The sequence below is a fragment of the Typopeltis vanoorti genome, chromosome 20 (genome assembly GCF_054136105.1).
Source record: "Typopeltis vanoorti isolate ZY-2024b chromosome 20, IOZ_Tvanoo_1.0, whole genome shotgun sequence".
In the NCBI taxonomy this organism is placed as follows: domain Eukaryota; kingdom Metazoa; phylum Arthropoda; class Arachnida; order Uropygi; family Thelyphonidae; genus Typopeltis; species Typopeltis vanoorti.
The window spans coordinates 23,838,702-23,860,659 of NC_143568.1; the positions used below are offsets into that span (position 1 = coordinate 23,838,702).

General features: G+C 37.1%; 1 protein-coding gene across 1 annotated transcript in view; it reads left to right on the forward strand.

The window, feature by feature from the left end:
* The window catches only part of LOC150095284 (laminin subunit alpha-1-like), a 1,249,242-nt gene that overhangs the window by 52,820 nt on the left and 1,174,464 nt on the right, over window positions 1-21,958 (forward strand). Inside the window, exons 2-4 of the mRNA XM_090410638.1 lie at window positions 494-620; window positions 11,405-11,558; window positions 20,937-21,179. Coding sequence (XP_090266764.1) covers window positions 494-620; window positions 11,405-11,558; window positions 20,937-21,179 — 524 coding nt within the window. The remainder of the gene's footprint in view (window positions 1-493; window positions 621-11,404; window positions 11,559-20,936; window positions 21,180-21,958) is intronic.

Sequence of the window (21,958 nt, forward strand, 5' to 3'; positions counted from 1 at the left end):
CACATTACCAAGGTTTTAAGTGCACCAAACTTACATATACCCCTACTAAGTTCGGTGCACTTAAAACCTTGGTATTCCAGGTCTACCTACTCACTGATGAGACCTCAATAAAGGTCGAAACTGGTCTGGGTAGTGACCTCTCCTCATAATGTAAAACAGTAATACATCTCCTAGGAGCTGCGCTTTACATTATGAGTAAATATTGAGGATAGTGACGAAGCTTGCTCCACCTTTGACACGAGTTGCCATAGTGAACTCGCCGATAGTTCTTCGGCACGAAACTCTTAGATTGCGATAGATTTTGATCTCCGAGTTTCGTATCCAGCTCAAAAATAAAATAATGAGGGATTTATTATCCCCTTAACTTAACAAAATTCAGTGTTCTGAATTATGTAATTAATCATAATAATTGATGATGATAATTTGAATTATTTTCTATGCTGTGTTGTCGTGTTATTTTCTGTTTAACTTAAGTTTTTGTTTTATATTTTAGGTACGCCTAAAGGACTCTTTCCAACTGTATTTAATTTGGCTGCACATTCTGCCATTACCTCTAATGCTACGTGTGGTGAATTTGGATTGGAGGTGTACTGTAAACTTGTGGAACATGTTTTTATGAGGTAATTTTAATATTGACTGATCAAGAATTTTTTAATCAAGAATTCAAAAAGACTTGAAGGCAGCTTACAGGATTTTTTATTTTTATTTTTTTATTCTATGCAGAAATTTTTATTCCTGCAAAAAATAAATTTGAATTTGAGTCTTTTCATTTAAAATTGTTTTGGATGTGATATGCATGTATTCTGCTTCAGTACACACTTTGTAATATTATTATTATTATTATCTGACCTCCATGTGGAGTCAGACTCATCATGGGAGGTACGCACTATTGCACACAATGCTCATCCAACCGTGCCTTAAACTGAACCAATGTGTCTACGTTCACAGCACACTCAGACAGTGCACTCCACTCACCAACCACTCTCCATGCAAAGAACCTTCTCCTCACTCCTCTGCTCACACCCTCCTTATACAGTTTCCAGCGATGGCCTCTTGTTCTATCCTCCCCCTCTCCAATTCTACGAAAAATCTCTTCCATGTCAACCTGATAACAACCCTTGAGTAGCTTATATGTCTTAGTCGTATCCCTCCTCTTCCTCCTATTCATAAGGATTTGCAATTTACAGTCTCTTAATCTATCCTCATACTCCAAATTCCAAAGACAACTGACAACCTTTGTGAATCTTCTCTAGACCCCTTTCCAACATATCCTCATCACTATGTAAACCCTGAAACCAGATCTGTGCACAATAATCCCTATGAGGCCTGATCAAGGCCTTATACAATGGCACCATAACCTCTCTGTTTCTGCATTTCAGAGTCCTCTGCATCATTTCCATTATCCAATGTGACATCTTCACAACTTGTGCAATGTGGTTCCTGAATTTTAGGTCCTTGTCCACCACCAATCCTAGATCTCTCATCTTCTCTACTTCCTTTAAAGTTTCCCACCAACGATGAGATGCAAAGCGCGTACTTTGCATCTCATCATTGCTTACCAAATCTCAGAACCTTACACTTTGCGACATTGAATTGATAGTTCCACTTTCCTGCCCATTCATGCAATCTATTCAAGTCCTCTAAGGCCATAACATCTGATTGATTCTGAATTGCTTTCCCCAATTTTGCACCATCTGCAAATAGCTGCATATTAGTTAAACCCATCTCCATATCATTAACATACAAACTGGATAATACTGGATACAAACTGTCGACCAATGATACCAATTCTGACCCCTGCAGTAAACTACTAGTGACCTATCTCTTTTGGGATACTGCACCCTCATATACAACTTTCTGATACCTATCTGACAGTCAGTCATTAATCCAACTGAGAAGTCTGTTATCCAGTCTCATCTATTTCAATTTATTTAACAGTTTGTTGTTTGGCACCAGTGGCACACTCAGGATTTAATTGGGTGTTGGGGGGGGGGAGAGTTGAGTAGACAATTTGTGAGGATAGCCACTACCCATTGCATACAACCTATGACTGAGCATCTGCAGTGATTGCCAGTACATGAAACCTGTGATCTCCTCTGGTCTGGCTTGGGCAAACGAAGTAGCGCTCTGTCTGCCCGAGCACCACAACGTTTGCCTTGCATTCACAGTGGCTGTGATTCCCGAGAGCTATAGGGTATTCCCACCTTATGTGACTGCTAATTCATAAGTAGTATAGAAATAGAAGATACGACACAACATAAATAAAAAAATGAATTTTAATTATGAAAAGATTTTATTTAGAAAATTTTCTAGTGTTTTTTCCTTTTTCTTTTTTTTTTGTGGGGGGGCATTGGCCCCCCCATGGGTGCACCACTGTGTGGCACTATATATATATATAACATTGAATTGATAGTTATGCATCTTACCTGTTCAAGGTATTTGTCACCTTGTTATAGTATATAAGTAAGTTAGTAAAATATGATCTCCCTTTAACAATCCCATACTGATAAAAACAGCAGTGTTTTCAGTACTTTCATCAAAACTCCAGATATACAGATTGGCCTATACTTTGAAGCTACAGCCTTATCATCACCTTTATGCAGTGGAACAATTTTGCCCTCTTTCCACTCCCTTGGAACTTGTGCTGTTGTAAGACTCTTATTAAACCAGCATGCCTATGCTACTGCCAACCCCCCCTCCCCTGGAACATTCCCTTAAGATGCATGGTGATATGTCATCAAATCCTATTGCCTTGATATCAAGGTTATTTATTTCCTCAAATACCTCCTGTTCACTCACAATTAAGCCATCCTCTCCTATGTCCTCTATACTTTATTTCCTCCTGATTTCACCTTAATCAAGGTGAAACACCTTTGATCATTGGATAACTCAACAATGTCTTTTGCAGCAGTTACCATTCATCCATTAACATCTTACCATGATCATTCTTCCTTCTACTTGCCACATATCAAAAAAAAACTCTCTAGGATTTTTCTTTGCCTGATTTGCCAATTTCTGCTCATACTGCACTTTTGTTTTCCCTACTAACTGAGTTGCTCTCCTTGATTGTTCGTCATACTCTTCATATAACTGATTATTACCATTATTCATCTTGTACTGCCTCCAAAGTACCTTCTTCCAGATTTCAATTTAAGCTCCTCATTCATCCATTTTGCACCTACCTTATTCAGCCTTTTGGTCCTTGGAATATATTCACACATTGATATATTCCATAATACATAACAGCATTTCTTTGTCAGTTCCCAAGCAGTATTTATTTCCTTACCGCTCAACTCCTTGTTCCATGCTATTGCTCCAAGTTGTCTCCTAAACTTGTCATAATCACTAGCCTTGTAATTCCACATATGTATTCATCATAAAAGTCTGCATGTGGCTAGCCACAACCCAGATGATCACTTCATTGTCACTTTAACTGACCGGAGGGAAGTGTGAAACTCCACTCACAATTACATCCTCTGATGAAATGATCAGATCAGATTGCCGGCCTGGTTGGCCGAGTGGTTAGCGTATCCACTTTCCAGCCAAAATGTGCGGGTTCGAATCCCGCTATGGGCATAGATATTTGTGATTGTTTGTGAAAATACTAGTGGTGGTATTTCCTAGTGGTAGTCAGCGGTAGATGGTGTTGGTGTAGTTGTGGTTAGTTGAAGTTGGTGGATTGAGTGGTGGAGATAGAGAGCTGTGGAGTGAGTATTCTCCCTCAATGAGTCTTTGCAATCCCTGGAGGTGTCACGTAATAATAATAATAATAATAATAATAATAATAATAATAATCTAAAACTCTCGATCCTCATGTGCCCTCCTTTATGTGCTGCCTGAGATTATCTCTCAAGAACTCAAGAAATTCATTTTCCTTATTCCCAAATGCTGTCTCTTCATTCCGATCTATACTGCCATAATTAAAATCACCCGTAATAATTACCCTTCATTTGTTCACTAATCCAAGTTTTTTATACATATCTTCATCACCACCTTCCACATTTCCAGGCTGATAGCAACATCCAACTAGATATGTCTTCCTGTCAACCTCCACATTATACCAACACTGCCTCATAACCATTGCCACTATTTTCCACTTTTATGTCTACCTTATGTGGACATAATTTCCTTGCTATCATCAGCAGCAATCCTCCTCCTTTCTATCCTTGCAAAAAATACTGTATCCTTTCATTTCTATTCCTGTCAGAATATTATCTTCATTCAGCCATGTTTCACTTATTCCAATGATTTTGGGATGAATAAAGTCAATCATTGAAACCATTTCATCTTCCTTATTTCTTATACTTCTAGCATTTGTAAACAAACACAGTAATTCATTTTTATGGCTATAACCAGTCCTATCCAAGCCAACTGGTTGGTTGTGATTTCTCCACCGCACCTGTTCAATCACCTTTATCACCACTTACCACATATATCCGCTTTGTCTCAACTTCCCAATCCTTTATATGATTCAGCAGAGCAAAATGACTCATGCAGACTACTTCTGAAATGCTGGTGCAGTTTTACTGATAAAGAACTTCCATCAAAATCTCTTTTCAAATAATAAGTGTCTTCAAGTTGAAACCTTTACATGTGATATGCATGCCAGCCTGGTTGGCTAAGTGGTTAGCATATCCACTCTCCAGCCAAAAGGCTGTAGGTAAGAATCCCACTGTGGGCATGGATTTTGTAATTGTCTGTGAAAATATTAGTGGTGGTGGTGGGTGATATATGGCATTGGTGTAGATCAGTGATGGCGAACCTTTTTACCCGCGTGTGTCAATCTTTTTTTTTTTTTTAAATATTGACGTTGCTGATGTGCCACTCGCATACATGCATTATAAATGTAACTACATAATCATAGATGTTGACTTATACATATCATATTAGGCTATTTATTTAATAGGACATTGATATGAAATCTATGAATTCATATTATACAATTAATTTAATAAACTGAAATTACAAACTTATATTACATTTAATGACTTTTCTGTTGCTGACTACTGGTAGAAAGTTCTTTCAATGAACAAACCTACCTTCGCCTTAACTGAGAGTGATCTTTCACAATTTATTGCAGTTTTTTCATCAGAATACCAATATTTTTCAACATCCAAGTTGTGTCACCTGAAACCCTAAAGTGTGTCAGTGCTGCACGCGTCATAGGTTCGCCATCACTGGTGTAGATGATGATGGTAGTTGCGGTTCGTTGTAATTGGTGGATTGAGTGGTGGAGACACAGAGTTGTAGAGTAGATGCCCTTCCTCAATGATTCTTTGGACTGCCTGGATGTGTCATGTAAAATAATGATAATGTATTCTGCTTCAGCACACGTTGCAATATGGTACTGAATTACTTATATATTTGCAGTATTTTTCTTTTATTTTGCATATTAATCAACATTTATGGTTATTCACCTTTGTTGAATCAGAACCAAATTATCATTAGTTAAGTTGGTTGTTGTTTTTTCACTTGATTATACTATAAATTAAAGATTCCAAGAAATTATATTCTTGGTTATAGAATATATTCAAGAATATAATTTTTGATTGAAATTAAAATTTAAAAAATTAAAATTAAAAAATGAAAGATGCCAAGAAATTCTCTTTGATTATATTCTGTAACCAATAAATATAATTTATAATCATCTTTAATTTACAGTATAACCAAGTGAAAAATCTTTCAATATATATCTCTGATCTAGAGTATTTTAATAATAAGGTGTTACATCTTTTCACTACTTTTATATGGGAAATATAACTTCTGCATTGTTTCAACCTTAGTATCGCTTCTGAGTCCCTCTCCTACTGATGTGGTTTCTACTGCAGATGTGAGAAGTACGTTGAATGTAGTTTCCTCCATGGATGCCTTACCTTTGAATATGAGCAGTTCTGCTTGTTGGATGGATGAGACTGTTACTGAGTACAACCACTGCTGAGTAATTAGATGATCCTTCGGTCCACTCTTGAGATCTGAGGGATTACCTGAGTTTTTGGAGAATTCTCTTTACTTATATAGTGGGAAGAGGTGTTGCAGTTACTTTGCTGGATGCTTTTCCCTGGGATATGAGTGGCTCTGCTTGGTTATAGGGTGGGCTTGCTATAGGTTAGAGCCACTGTTGAGGATTCTGCTCAGTGGCAATTTTTGACTGTCATTGGGTGGAGCCACTGCTGAGTTTCCTGTCCTGGAGTCATCCAAGTTAGGAGTGATAAGTATGGTGAGAGCAGTTCTGCTCATTGTTAGGGTGAGCCTATCACTGAGTGGAATGACTGCTGAGAAATGAGTTACATGATTCTTTGGGTCACTCGTTGATTGGGTGATCTGAGGGATTGCCCAAGTTTTTGGAGAAAGCCCACAGTTGAACAGTAATAATGTTCATCTTTGGGGGCTTTTGTCTGTTGCTGAGTGGAGCCACTTCTGAGTTTCTGGTCCTGTAGTGTTTCAGGTTAGGAGCAATGGGTTAAACACTCCTTCAGGTCACTCATTAAGGTTGGGTGATATGAGGGATTGTCCTAGATTTTGGAGAAGGCTTGCACTTTCAACAGTCTCTTTGGGTTTGTTTGCTTCCTGGAGAGTAGAGAGACTCTCTGCTTTGTTGCAGGTTTTTGTCTGTTGCTGAGTGGAGCCTCTGCTGAGTTTCTTGGACTGATTCAAGGCAGTAATGATGAGTTTAGTAGTGATATTTTTGGGTCACTCAGATTTCGAGTGATCTTTTACATAGACACGCTGTCTGCACCTTGCCAAGATTTTAATCTGTTAATTGTGTGTGTGTGTGTATATACATGCACACATTCACTCTAAATTTTGAGTTTTTTTAGAGTTTTTGGAGAGGTAACCTTGCACTTTAACATACCTCAATAAAGGTCAAAACCAATCTGGGTACTGGCCCTTCCCATTATGCATAACATTAGCATTATACACTTCTTTAAAGGAGTGTGCTTTGCATTATGGGATATTAAGGCATTTTGTGTGAAGTCATTAGCCTCTATACACAAGTAGGCCAGTCATGAAGATACAGATACTTCATAGGCAAAGTTTCTTTGCTTATACTTCAATAAAGAATTATACCAAGAATATAATTTCTTCATCATCATCATCAAATTCCTGACATGTACCCTCAAGGGGTGTACAGGATATGATAGTACTACATGAAAAATTTACATCATTACTAACTTCCTATCTACAATTTTCCTCCAGATCAGTCTGTTACTTGTCAAGACTCCAATATTATCATTATCAGATCTTATATTTCTATCATCTAAGGCACCTTGTATCATATCAATCCACCTATATCTTGGTCTTCCTCTGGGTCGTTTTCTTGCCAACCTGGCAGAGAACACTTGTTCTGCTAACTTTTCCTCGCCCATTCTGTTTAAGTGACCATACCACCTGAGATTAGCTTTGCTAACGCATTCCTGGATGCCGACAATATCAAGTTCTTTCCAAATATCCTCGTTTTTAATATGATATTGCCATTGATGCCATCTGTTCATGCCTCTAATCTTTCTCAGGACTCTCATATCTGCGGTCACTAGTCTTTGGTCAAGTGCTCTACTTCTGCCCAGCTATCAGATCCATAAGTTAAAACTGTTGAAAGTTTATTTTTCACTTGGTTAGAGTATAATAAATTTAGTTTAATCCTTTATCCAAGGATTAAAATAAACAAAAATTTAAACAAAGTTTGCGCCTGAAAGTATCTTCAGGACTGGGGTACTCCTTGCAAAGGTGGAGCGAGCTACCAACACTCCTATCTCAGTATCTCCCATAATGCAAAACACACCTCCTTGCGGATATGTCTAATGTTATGCATTAAGGGAAGGGCCACAACCCAGACTAGTTTCGACCTTTATTGAGGTCTCTTCAGCGGGAGCCAGGCCCAAGTGGAGATACCAGGCAGAAGCATTAGCAGGTCATCTCTACCTATAGGAGTTGCCAAATGGTGTGCCACCCTTTTTTAATAAATTACTCTGGATTTAGAGAAAGATGTTGAAAGTTTATTTTTCACTTGGTTAGAGTATAATAAATTTAGTTTAATCCTTTATCCAAGTGTGAGCAAACAAAGTTTGCACCTGAAAGTATCTTCAGGAAAGGATTAAACTAAATTTATTATAAGTTAAAACTGGTTTGAACACTGTCTTGTATACAGCTAATTTAGTGTTCCGACTAATTTCTCTCTTATTCCATATGAATTTATTAAATTGACTTCCTACCATACCAGCTTTGTTAATTCTGTTGTCTATTTCCATATTTAATTTACCATCTTCAGTAAAAATCATGCCTAAGTACCTGAAATGTTTTACTTGTTCCACAGGTTCCCCGTTCACAACACAGTTGACATTTTCAATGATTCTACCTATTTTCATTGTCTTTGTCTTTTTAATGCTGACCTTCATACCATATCTATTACAACAGTTATTCAATTTAGTCAGGGAATCTTGCAAACTTGTAGTGGATTTATTTAGAAGTATAACATCGTCCGCATAAAGCAAAGAGCTGAAATTAACATCTCCAATTCTGATATCATGTTTAATACCACTTTCCTTCATAATGTGATCCATATAGATAATGAATAACAGAGAGGATAATGTACATCCTTATCTCACACTAGATTTAACATTAAACCATCTTCCTGTACTTCCTTCAATTCTAACTGCTGACTTATAACTGAAATAAAGAGTAAGTATTGCTTGATATAATGCCCCATTGACACCATATAACTGTAGCGTATTGAATAGCTTCTCTCTTGGCACCTTGTCATATGCCTTTTCCAGATCGACAAAACTTAAATACAGATCTTTGTTATATTCCCATGCTTTCTCAACTATTTGCTCCTCAACTATAAGATTTCCACGATGAGTCTTTGACTCCATGGAGGATTGAATAATAATAATAATAATAATTTGTCGTAAAGTGAAGATCTGATCCTGACAGCCTCTATTTGGCCTGAATCCAGCTTGTTCTTCACCAAACTTTTCTTCCACAATTCTTCTCAACCATTTCTCAAGTATACTTAGATCTTTCCAGGAACACTCAGTAGGGAAATACCTCTGTAATTCTCACATTCAGTTTTATTTCCTTTTTTATATATGGGTACAATTAGAGCTCTACTCCAATCATCGGGAATTCGTCCCTCTCTCCAGGCTTTTTTAACTATGCAGTGCAGCCACTGTAAGACTCAGCATTTCTGGTCGAATATCATCTACTTCTGCTGACTTTACATTTAAAGCCTTTGATGGCTTTTTCTACTTCAAGTATGGATATGTATTCCTTATTGTATGCCTGTTGAGTGTTTTTTACCACTGTGCTATCCCTGCGTTTAGCTAGTTTTACACAGTGTTTAGTTTTCTCATTTGTCTCTGTATTCTCGAAGACCAGAAGCTGACTTATTTGCCAGGAACTTTTGATATGCTTTCTTCTTTTCCTTCACTGCCTCTTTAACTTCCTGTGTCCACCATGGAGTTCTAATTTTTCTATCCTTGCAGACAAACTCATCACATGCCTCTCTGGCAGAATCAATCAATGTTTTCTTCAGAGTTTGCCATTGTATCTCCAAGGTTTGGTTCCTGTTCTCAAACTCTTTCATATTTTCTTCAATAATCTTTGTGTATTTTAGTCTACAGTTCACATCTGAGAGCTGCTCAACTTTTATTCGCTTTAAAATTTTCTTACATGTTATTCTTTTCAATATGAAATTCAATTTTATCCTGCTCAAGACTAAATAGTGATCACTTCCAATCTCAAATCCTCTGTATACTCTGGTGTCCTGCACCTGGAAGAAAACATCACTATCAACAATAACATAGTCATTGAGACTTTTCTTATTCCTTGCCTCTTCTCTCCATGTGAATTTGTGCACATTGTTATGTTGGAATATGGTGTTAGTAATAACCAGTCCATGTCCTGAGCAGAAATCAAACAGGTATTTGCCATTATTATTGGCTTTGCTCTTTTCTCCAAATTTTCCCAAAATATTTTTGTATGTCTTACAATCATTTTCTACTCTGCTATTTAGATCCCCAACAAGGACCAACTTTTCCTTTTTCATTGTGTCAGTTGCTTTTTCTAAAGCATCAAAAAATTCCTCCACTTCTACCTTAGTAGAACCTTCTGTTGGGCCATAGGCACAAATAAGTCCCATTGTCCAATTCCCCATTCTGATATTTGCCCACATCACTCTACTTGAGACTGCCTGCCATTCAAGAAGATTAGCCTCATATTTTGTGTTGAATACTATGGCTACTCCTTCTTTTCCCTGATTGTCATTTCCTGAATATAACATTTTGTTTTTATTGTTGAGAAAGATCTCACCAGTTTTTGTCTTTTTTGTTTCAGTCACTCCTATTATATCGATCTGGTACTTGTCTAATTCCTCTGCTAGCTCCGTTTAACTCTAAGTTTCATTTCCAAATTCAGATTTGAATTTGTTCAGAGTAGGAAATAGAGTACTTTGAACAAATTCAGATTTGTTCCAGTAGCTGACTTTTCGCTGTTCACCCTGGTTCTCTGGTGAAAACAACGGGGGCCTTGTTTAACCGGGCGATGCCTCAGCCGGCATGAAATTTTGTCATGTTGTACCATCATTTTCTATATTGGTTTAAGCCAATAAGAATACAATTTGGTCAGCTAAATCCCAAATTACCAGCCCATCCTCATTCGTTCAGTATCCTGGTAGATACCCAACAGGGTGCACCACGAGAAGATGAGGATTGGACATCAGGTCAGAAGCCCTAGTCAATTCTCCGCATTTTTTTAAAGGCTATGTGAAGGTCTCCTCTCAGTTATATAGCTTTGATCCTTATGCACCCCTATATAATTTTTTGCATCTTTAATTTATTAGTTATTGGTTCTAATTCTTAGGTGGGAAGTGAAATTTATCGTGTGGCCTGAAATATTTTCATATTTGGTCTCTAAAGCAGTGTCCTGACTATGTATAAATGTAAAAAATATAAAAAAATTCCTAGCCTGGTCACAGTGTTAATGTACTGCAGGTTTATAATTTTTCTTTGGTGGGAGTTACATAAAAACAAAAATAAGTGTCACAATCCCATGCTTATTCTTTAGTACTAGTAATAAATAGTAATTATAATCAGAAGCCACATTGCAAAGGTGGCAAAGGTAACTTGGAGAACTGCACAGTAATGTTGAAGACAGTGATCAGCAGAGGTAAGTGATTACATGGTTGTTCTGTGGTACCACTGATAAATAGTAATCATAATATTATTGATTTTTAGCTAGATATTAAATAAAATACTGAAAATAAATTTTCTTCTTTTTTGTTTGTATTCTTAAATCTGCAGAGTAATTCTTCTTGAGATTAAATTTCCTTTTGGGACAAAGTTAAGACACTGATATATTTCTGTTATTGCACATTTTTTCATACTTTCATATTTTTCTTGAATTTCAGGGAGCCACAGTGTGGTATTTGTGATGCCAAGAATCCTGACAAAAGGCATCCTATTAGCAATGCTATTGATGGAACCAACAAATGGTGGCAGAGTCCTACATTACAGAATGGTAAAAGATTTGAATGGGTCACTATTACAATTGATCTCAGACAAGTATGTATGCATTTCTGACATATATGAATAGTCTCTAATAATATTAATAATAATCATTATTGTGGACCTTCATGGGATTGTGAGACTCATTATTTGAAGCTCACTTTAGAAAACACATTCTGTCATAACATTCTTTCAGCTTGTTTATTGTCTGAGCTCTCACAACTCCCTCCTAGACAATGCATTCCATTCTTATACCATTCTCTATTCTCTGCTTGCACAGTAATAAAGACATATTGGGTTGTTCAATGTAGAATTAATTAGCATCTGCTTATTGCAGTGGAAATTTTTAAAATCTGTCATTAATTAAGAAATCTTGTTAAGCTGATAGGAATGATGACATGATAACTTCATGATTCTAAGTACTCATAGCAAACTTCTCTATGCTGCAACATACTATCCACTTGCACCACACTACACAGACTTGCTGTCTGCACCTTGATAAGATTTTTATCTGTTAATTGTGTGTGTGTGTATATATATGCACACAATCATGCATACATGTTTTGGGGATAAAAAACCCAGTTTCTGGAGAAATGAGATCGACTAACTCACTTTCATTTGCTAAAGTCCATATAAAGACCCTTCTCATCATGATGAGAATTAAGCTCAAGTCTTTTCCATTATAAGGACACATGTCCTGTCATTCTTCCACCTATGCCATGAAGGTGCTAAAATATATAATATACCATATATGATGGCATACAAGATGCCTCCATTTTTTCAGGGGCATTTTTTGGGGATAAAAATTATTTTATTAAAAAAAAATTATACATTTTTGGAATTAATTATAGCATGTTATCATAAATTGATTGAAAACAATTTCAGGCAATTTGGTAAAACAACTATGTATCAAGGAAAAAATGTAGGATTAAAATAATGACATTAATCTTCATCCTCATCTTCAGAGCTAGACAATTTATTGTTATTGTTATTATTATTAACAGACCTCCATGGATTCAAGAGACTCATCATGAGAGGTCCCACTCTCGACTTAAATACATTCACTGTCTCTACACTCACCACACTCTCCGGCATTGCATTTCAATCACCAATGACATGAAAAAAAATCTGCTTCTCACCCTCTTGCTCACACCAACCTTATACAGCTTGTGGGGATGGCCTCTCATTCTCTCCCTGTGTCTGAATATTCTACGAAAAATCTCCTTCTTGTTAATCTGTTAATTGCCTCTTACCAACTTATATGTCTTGATCATGTCTGTCCTCTTCCTTCTATCCAGTAGGCTCTGTAATTTGCATTCTCTAAATCTGTCCTCATATTCCACATTCTAGAGACTAGAAACCAACTTAGTCAATCTCTGAATCCTCTCACACATCTTATCATCCTTTTGAAAACCGATATGCATCGACTAATGCCAAAAATTCTTCCCTCTTATTTCGAATGCTTGTATTAGTATGCAAAAATTGTAGATTCCCTGTAGTTCTTGTTCCAGCTTTAGAACTGATATACATGCTACTAATTTCAGTAGTCCCATGCTGATTTTTATTCACTCTATTCTTCAATTTATTCCTCGAAAAAGAATCAACAAATATACATTCACTGCATAAGTTTTTCCCTCATACACTCAACCTTTTAAATTTTAGCTTCTCTGCCCAATTACTTCAACTTATTCAGAAAACAGTAACTTCTTCAAACGCTTATGACCTTCCATGTTCAGATGCAACCCATCTCTTGCATACAGCTGTCTTTTGCCTTCAAACACACTCCAGACATCAACAAATTCCAGACCTCTTTTTTTGCACATTCTTGCAATCATATCATTCATTATGATTGCTCGTCTACTTTACTCATAATTATCAAAACGAGGCAGCACACACACTATCTTCCCTTTGATACTTTTCTTTTCACGATATCTAACAATGTTCTTAAATCTTTTGCTACCCAATTAATACTACCACTCAGGTCATGTGTACTGTTACGTCCTTAGGTTCTCCTTTCTGGTTTTTTCTTTTAGCTTTTGGTTATTTTGTTTTCTTATAATACCCTAATTTAATTTTATATCTTAAGAAGCTACATGTACCTGAAATTAGTTCCTGACAAATTATTTTAGGATCGACTGCACCAGCCAGAAACCAGTTTCTGATACTAAGACTTAAGCTACTAATTATATCAACAACTTAATTGAGGTTAGAGATCACGTGGTATTCAGTCGTGGCTCCCTTTTTCCCACTACTTATACAGGTCCGAACTTTTTTAAGCGGTAATTCAGTCTCAGACACAAGAACTCACAAGTTTTAGTTTAAAAGAATACATTTATTTGAACAAAAGGTATTTACACTAAAATCATATCTCAATAATGTAAGGATAAACTCATGCATAGATTTTCATACTACTGTAATAAATCACTCAAATATCCTAAATGTTAAAATCTCTCTTATGTATCTCTTATCACACAGGCGCATTCAATTTTATGTCAAGAGCATTAGTTAATCATCCTTATTCTTGTATCTCGCATTAGGATTAAGTGATGCTCTCATGGTTATGCAATTCTTGAATATTACAACCTTAGCTAAATGTACATGATATATTCACTCAATTAACAGTCACTGTCCTAGTCAGAGGACTAAACTCCTTCCTGTAAAACTTATATAAGTTATAGGCTCAATATAAGGAACAGGGCCTTCACACACTATCACATATACTGAATCATTTAATAACTGTTCTGCTATAATGTTTTTTCTCTTACACAAAAGATTAAACTACCATAGGAAGGTCTTATCACAGACGATTAGTCCAAACGGATCACTTAGATGGCTCGAGCAGGGCTATGCTCAAAGTTCTCTCTCGTTTTGTTTGCTCACTTTCTATATGACTTGTTATATATAAAATAAAAGTTCTGCACCTTACCGGCTATTTCCTTAGTGAAGTTGGTTCCTTAACTTTAGTCCTGGGTTTTCTTTGGACGTGGCAAGATTCTCTTGTCGCTCCACTGTCTGTTACTTTCTTTTCTCCTCGAAGGATCCCCTTCGCCGTCCTCACATTGGTAGCAGATTTACCAATGGCTCTGTCTGCTGGTCTGCTGATGTTCTGTCAGGCATCTTGTGCATATCGGATCCCACAGCAACATGGAATGTTGCTGGATACCGGGGACAAGCTTCTTCAGCCTTCACGGCCTTTGAACAGGAACACAGGAAAATACTAGTGAATACTAGAAAATACTAAAAGTGCGCGCAGCTCCTTATATTTCATCCACCAGCGTCCTCTCTCACTACTTTCGTCACCTACTTAAATATCCCTGATTCGTCAGGTATTGATGATGTCACATTCTTTTCTCCACGCCTCTCTTGACGGAACTGTTACAGTTGAGGTTACCGGATGGCTATACAGTTTTTCTGCTGTGTCACTGTGGACTCTTACGTAGTGATTTGACCTTCCATTGGTTGGTTGACATATGATTCTGATTTCTTTAGCATAATTTTCCCATACTGGGCATGATTTTAGAATACAATTTGGACTATTTTATAACAATCTTGCTAATTAAATTGATATACCCTCTTTGATTACAGTTCATTTATTATTTCTTTACCCCTTCTCTTGAGAGTATAAGCATGTTTTTATCGTAAGTCAATTTCTTCTCATGTTGGGTCTGAAATAAATGGCTGACTGATAGTGGGCCGGTTATTTCCAACACAACAGTACCCACCATAACTGTCATCTTTTCTGCATCATGCCCTCTCTTTATTGCTAAAGTCACTCTCTCTATTGTTCTGCCAGACAAGCACTCCTCAGGCATACCGCTCTCCAAACCCTTAATCATTGAATCACCATATATTATACCACTCATAATTATTATTATGAGTGGTATAATATATGGTATAACCCAAACAAGTGTCACTCATGGCCTCATTTTCTACACTATTCAGCATGACTCTCCCAGTTTCATTACTTTCCCTCAACACACTTTTACTTACTCCCTCACTTTCACATCTCATTTCTTCTAGACCTCTTGTGCTTTCATTCTGTTGACTCCCAGTCACTCCCATACTATTCATTACGTCATCATTCACCAAAGACTCTCCCTTACTTAAACCTGTTCTAGTTACTTTAGCTAAAGTAATCTCCATTAGTCCTAATTTCTCTATTCAACATATTTAACTCAATCTTAATATCTTGAACCTCCTTACTGAGCACTTCCAATTCCTCTTGCAGGAGATGTAGGTTGCTTTTCATTTTCATGAACTCCTGTCGAAGCTCTTCTGTTATGGTCCCAATGTTTGCTTCCATTCCTAATTGCTCTAGTCTATCTAGACACTTTTCACATACGTTAATGTTTTCATTCATCTCGTTTAGCCACACAGTCCACATATCTTTCACATTTTTTGGTGCATACATATAGCAGTTTCTGCAACACATCCATTGCGAAAAATATTCACTTCGAAAATTGGGAGAAGGGAAGTTTGAAAGAGGCATTGTGACAGGAAGACATGTTACAGACCTATCTGTTTGGAAAATTGTTGACAGATTGGGCCATTCTAGGTCAACAATCAGTGATACTGAGATGGAAGTGCTGGGAATCAACTTCAAGTGCTACCCGCAGTGGATAACTTACCATACTCACCAAATGTGACCATAAGGTGCAAAAAAGGATAACATGTAAAAACTGCCATTTGTCAGCTGACATGTTGAATGCAGAGTTCCATCCATCGACTGGAACACGAATCTGCACAAAAACATTTCGAACACGGCTCACAACATGTGTTTGCATGGTACGACTACAATATTCAAGCTCCACATTATCCGAATGAGGCCTGTTATCGGTGCAATGGATGCCCAGTGAACATCTCTTACCAGAGTGCATAACTCCAACTATGAAATTTGGAGATGCTGGTGTTGATGGTATGATCCTGTTTTTCCTCGTTTAGCCTCAGTCCTCTTTTTGTGGTGCCATGAACATTTAACTCTGAGAGGTGTCTGAACATTCTGGACAATGCAATGCTTCCTATTTTGTGACATTTCTATGGAACTACATATAAATAAAACTAGATAAAAAAAACTAGATATAAATAAATAATCATTATCTCTTTCAGCAAGACAATGCACCATGTTATGAGGCTGCTGCTGTAATCGCATGGCTTGGGGAGATGAATGTCACCACACTTAACTGGTCTCTGAGAGCACTGATTTCAACCCTGTTGAATATGTGTGGGATGAACTGGTGCGTCGAGTGATGCCAAGGGCGTCTGCTCCACAACACTCCAGGACCTCATTACATGCCTACAGGAAGAATGGTCAAAATTTCCTATTGATCACTAGCTTATGGAAAATATGTCCAATACTATTGCTGCAGTTATTGTAGTAAAAGGAAGTCCTGCATTTTATTAAGGTGGACAAGGAACAAACAAGGCTGTTTATTCCTCACACTATGGTGTCTGTTGACTTCTTTCCAAGTAGTGTAAATCTTTATATTAAAAAAAAAAAAAAAACAATAAGTTTTGAGACACTTCTAAGCAGAACTCATCATCTTTTTAAATTGTACTGTGTCAGAGATCATGCTGAAGGTTGTATTGTAGTATTCTTGTAAGCTCTTGATCACTATTGGGATTTTTAAAGTTTGAAAGGGATACATTGTTTTGATATTTGGCTCTAAAACAATTATGGATATTTGCTATTTTTTTTTAATAGATATGCCAAAATAAAGACTTATAGGCTGTTTTCTGTAGGTAAAAAATTGCTCTTCCAGTAATTATAGAAATTACACTTTTCTTCGATTCTTATTGGAATCATACAATAATCATGCAGTTTTGACCTGGGAGGTCGTAAATCATGTGATTAAGAAAGATATGTGTTGAACTATATGGTAGATGATTATAATGTAGATGAGCAGTAGGTGTTTGGGGAGTTGAGTAAACTAGATATAAATAAGGTTGTGGGACTTGATAATATATCACCGCATATTCTAAAGGAATGTGCCAGAGAGTTGACACCTGCCTTGACATATTTTTTTAATACGAGTCTTGCACTTGGTCAAGTTCTTAAAGAGTGGAAAGAAGGGCAAGATTGTGCCACTTCATAAAGGAGGTGATCGAACTTAAGCATCAAACTATAGGCCTATCTCTGTGTCAGGTGTGGTGGTTAAGTTGTTGAAGAAGCTTGTGAGAACTAGGAATCAGAGTTGGGTTGACAACAATGGTATTATCTTTAATGGACAGCATGGATTTGCTAAAGGGAGGTCATGTTTTAGTAATCTACTTACTTATTACAATAAAGTGACTGCTTCCTTGGACAGAGAAGAAGGATACACAGTAATATACTTGGATTTCGCAAAGGCTTTTGATAGAGTACCTCATGATAAGTTGACAGTCAAACTAGAGCAGATGGGGTTGGATATTAGATTAGTGCATTGGATTGGAGACTGGCTATCTGATTGGTATCAACAAGTTGTGTATGGGGGTGCAATATCCAGGAAAAGGAAAGTCACTAGTGGAGTGCCTCAGGGGTCTGTTTTAGGGCCATTACTATTTAACTTATATATTAATGATATTGGCGAAGATTTGGATGGAGATATTCAGTTGTTTGCAGATGATGCCAAGTTGGGACGAACCATAAAGAGTAGTGAAGATGTTGTGGCCTTGCAAGAAGACTCAAAAAAATTGAGTGATTGGGCAAGCAAATGGGGATGTGAGTTAAATGTTGCAAAATGTAAGGTTTTAAAATTTGGAAAACAAAGATGGGATTCAGAATTTATGCTTGGTGAGAATATATTGTTGGAGGTAGAGGAAATAAGAGATCTGGGGGTGATAGTGGATAAGGATCTAAAATTTAGGGGACACATCGCCAAAATTGTGAAGACAACACAAAGACTTCTGGGAATGATGCGGAGGACACTGACGTGTAGAAGTAGGGAGATTCTTGTTCCATTGCATAAGGCTTTGATTAGGTCACACATGGACTATTGTGCCCAGATTTGGTCACTGGGTTTTCAGAAGGATGAAGAGTTGTTGGAAAGGGTCCAAAGGCGACTGACTAAGGTAGTTTCTGACCTCTGGAATGTTGAGTATGAGGAAAAATTGAGAAGATGTAATTTGCAGAGTCTGGTGGACAGGAGGAAGAGGGGAGATATGATAGAGACCTACAAGTTGGTAAGGGGTTGTTATAAGATCAATGGTGGAGAAGTTCTACAGAGAATAGTGGGAGATCAGGGGAGAACCAGAGGTCATCCCTGGAAACTCTATAAGGAGGGTGTGAGTAGGGGAGTGAGAGGAATGTTTTTTCGTGCAGAGAGTTGTGAATGATTGGAATGCCTTGCCTGAGAGTGTGGTGTCTGCAAATAGTTTGAGTTTGTTTAAGACACGGTATGATGAGATGTGTGTGTGTGTGTGTGTGTGTGTGTGTGTGTGTGTGATAAAAGGACCTCCCAGATGAGTCTTTGATTCCATGAGGTCTTGTTTAATAATAATAATAATAAATTGAACACCAGCTTGAAACAGCTTTATCCGACAGAGCTACAGCTTGCAGCTATAGCATGGAATGAGGTGTTAAGTGGGAGGGAGATAAATGACGTGTGTGAACTGACCACATAGATATTTAGATATTTAACAATATCATTGTGTGTGTATGTATATTGAAGGTCAAAAGACTGAATAAAGTAGGTGTCAATTGGTTGAAAGAAGGAATTAAGCACAAAATTCAGAAGAAGAGGATACTGTGGAGACAGCACAAGATGAATTATACTAGCAATCAGTTGCATGAGGATTATAAAAAGCAGGCCAGGAAGGTTACTCATTTGGTAAGAACAGCAAAACTACAGTATGAGCAGAAATTAGCAAATTTCTTCTCATACTATATTCAATGAACAATTTATAAGGATGTTTCATCCTCATCAGGGTGAAATCATGAGAAGCTCAGGTATAGAGGAAATAGGAGAGGATGGCTTATTTATGAGTGATCAGGAGGTATATGAGGACATAAAAAAGTTTGATATCAATAAGGCAATAGGATTTGATGATATATCAAATCCTATTGATATATTAAGGGAATGTTCTAGAAAGTTGGCAGTAGCATTGCCATGCTTGTTTAGTAAGAGTCTTACGACAGCATAGGGCCTAAGAGTGGAAGAGGGTAAAATTGTTCCACTGTATAAAGGTGGTGATAAGGCTGTAGCTACAAATTATAGGCCAATCTGTATATCTGGAGTTGTGGTTAAGGTATTAAGGTTAAGAGATTAGTGAGAATACAGAAATGGATTGACAGAATACAGAAATGGTTTGATAACAGTTTTATTCTCTGTGGTTGTTAGTGTGTGTGTGCTTGTTAAAGGGCGATCATGTTATACCAACTTGCTTGTGTACTATAACAAGGTGACAAATGTATTGGACAGGGAAAATGCATATACAGTGGTATACTTAGATTTTGCAAAAGCTTTTGATAAATTGCCACATGACAAGCTGTTAAATAAATTGAAACAGATGGGATTGGATAACAGACTAGTGAGTTGGATTGGTGACTGGCTGTCAGGTAGGTATCAGAAAGTTTTATGTGGGGGGTACAGTATCCCAATAGAGGAAATTCACTAGTGGTGTGCCACAGGGGTCTGTTTTGGGATGTGGTTGTTCAACTTGTATTAATATATTGTATTACGATGGGTTTAACTGGAGATATGCAAAGTCAAGCAGATGTTATTGCCTTACAGAAGGACTTGAATAGATTGTATGAATTGGGCAGGTAAGTATAACTATCAGTACAGTGTTGCTAAGTGTAAGATTTTGTAATTTGGTAAGCAATGATGGGTTGCAAAGTATACGCTTAGTAGGGAAACTTTGAAGGATGTACAGGAGATGACAGATCTGGGAGTGGTGGTGAACAAGGACCTGAAATTCAGGGATCACATTATGCAAGTTGTGAAGTTGTCACACTGGATAATGACAGTGAATTATGTGTAGGACCTTGATATGCAGAAATAAAGAGGTTATGATTCCTTTGTATAAGGCTTTGATTATACCTCATATGAATTAGTGAATACAGATTTGGTCATGTTTTTTTTTTATGGTGAAGAAGATATGTTAGAAAGGGTCCAGAGAAGATGTACAAAGGTGATAACTAGTCTTTGGAATGTGGAATATGAGGACCGATTGATAGAGAACAATTTCCAAAGCTTCGTGCATAGGAAGAAGTTGGGTGATATGGTTGAGACATGTCAGTTTAAGATACTGGTGGTTGATCTTTGTGTGTGATAGTGTGTACCTCCCACAGTGAGTCTCTGACTCTACAAAAGTCAGATGGTAATGATAGTAATATATTTTTATATCTGTTTTTTAATATTTTTTTAAATGTAAATAGTTATTTGTTATGCTTAGTAAAATGTATATTTTAAAATTGTACAGAAGTTTAAACTCATGCTACATTTACATTTCATTTAGGTATTTCAAGTAGCATATGTCATAGTAAAGGCTGCCATATCTCCACGCCCTGGTAACTGGATTCTTGAACATTCTTCTGATGGAATTAATTATCAACCATGGCAGTATTATGCAGTCAGTGATTCAGAATGTTGGGAAATGTATGGTATTCGTCCTACTATAGGAAAACCACGATACAGAAGTGATGACGAAGTTATATGTACTTCATACTATTCTAAACTAAATCCCCTTGAAAATGGAGAGGTGAGTAATATTTAGCCTTTTAATTTTATTTGATTGTGGAGTGTGTGAAAACTGTCTACAAATGAATCAAATGAAACAGATTTCTAAAATCATTGGTTAGCTTGTATAGTAATTTCAGATTCAAAACTCTTCAATCGCTGCTAAATTACAAGACCAGTTTTCTTAATTTGTGTGAGTGGGAAGAATTTTTTTTCTGCATGGCTGTGTTTAAAATCAGTTATCCATGTTTCTGGGGTTGTTGTTAATGTGTTAGAGAAGTTGGTGAGGACTATCATTCAGAAGTGGGTTGGTGAGAGCAGTATTCTTTGTAATGGTCAGCATGGGTTTGCTAGGAGGGAGGCCATGTTTCAGCAATCTGCTTATTTATCACAACAAGACAAGATGACAAATTCACTCAATGAATGGGATGCATTTACAGTGGTGTACTAGAATTTTTCAAAGGTCGTTGATAGACTGCCACATGTGAAGCTAATAGGTAAACAGAAACAGATGTGATTAGATAGCAGACCAGTAATTGGATAGCTGATTGGCTGTCAGACAGGCATCAGCAGGTTGTATATGGAAGAGTGGTATCCCAAAAGGGAAAGGTCACTAGTGGTGTGCTGCAGGGATCTGTTTTGGGACTACTATTGTTTAACTTGTACTTTAATGACATTGGGACAGATGATGCAAAGTTGGGAATGGTTATGAGAAGTAGATCAGATGTGGTCTTTCAGGAGGATCTAAATAGACTATGTGAGTGGTCAAATGAGTGGAGCTTTCAGTTTAATGTAGCGAAG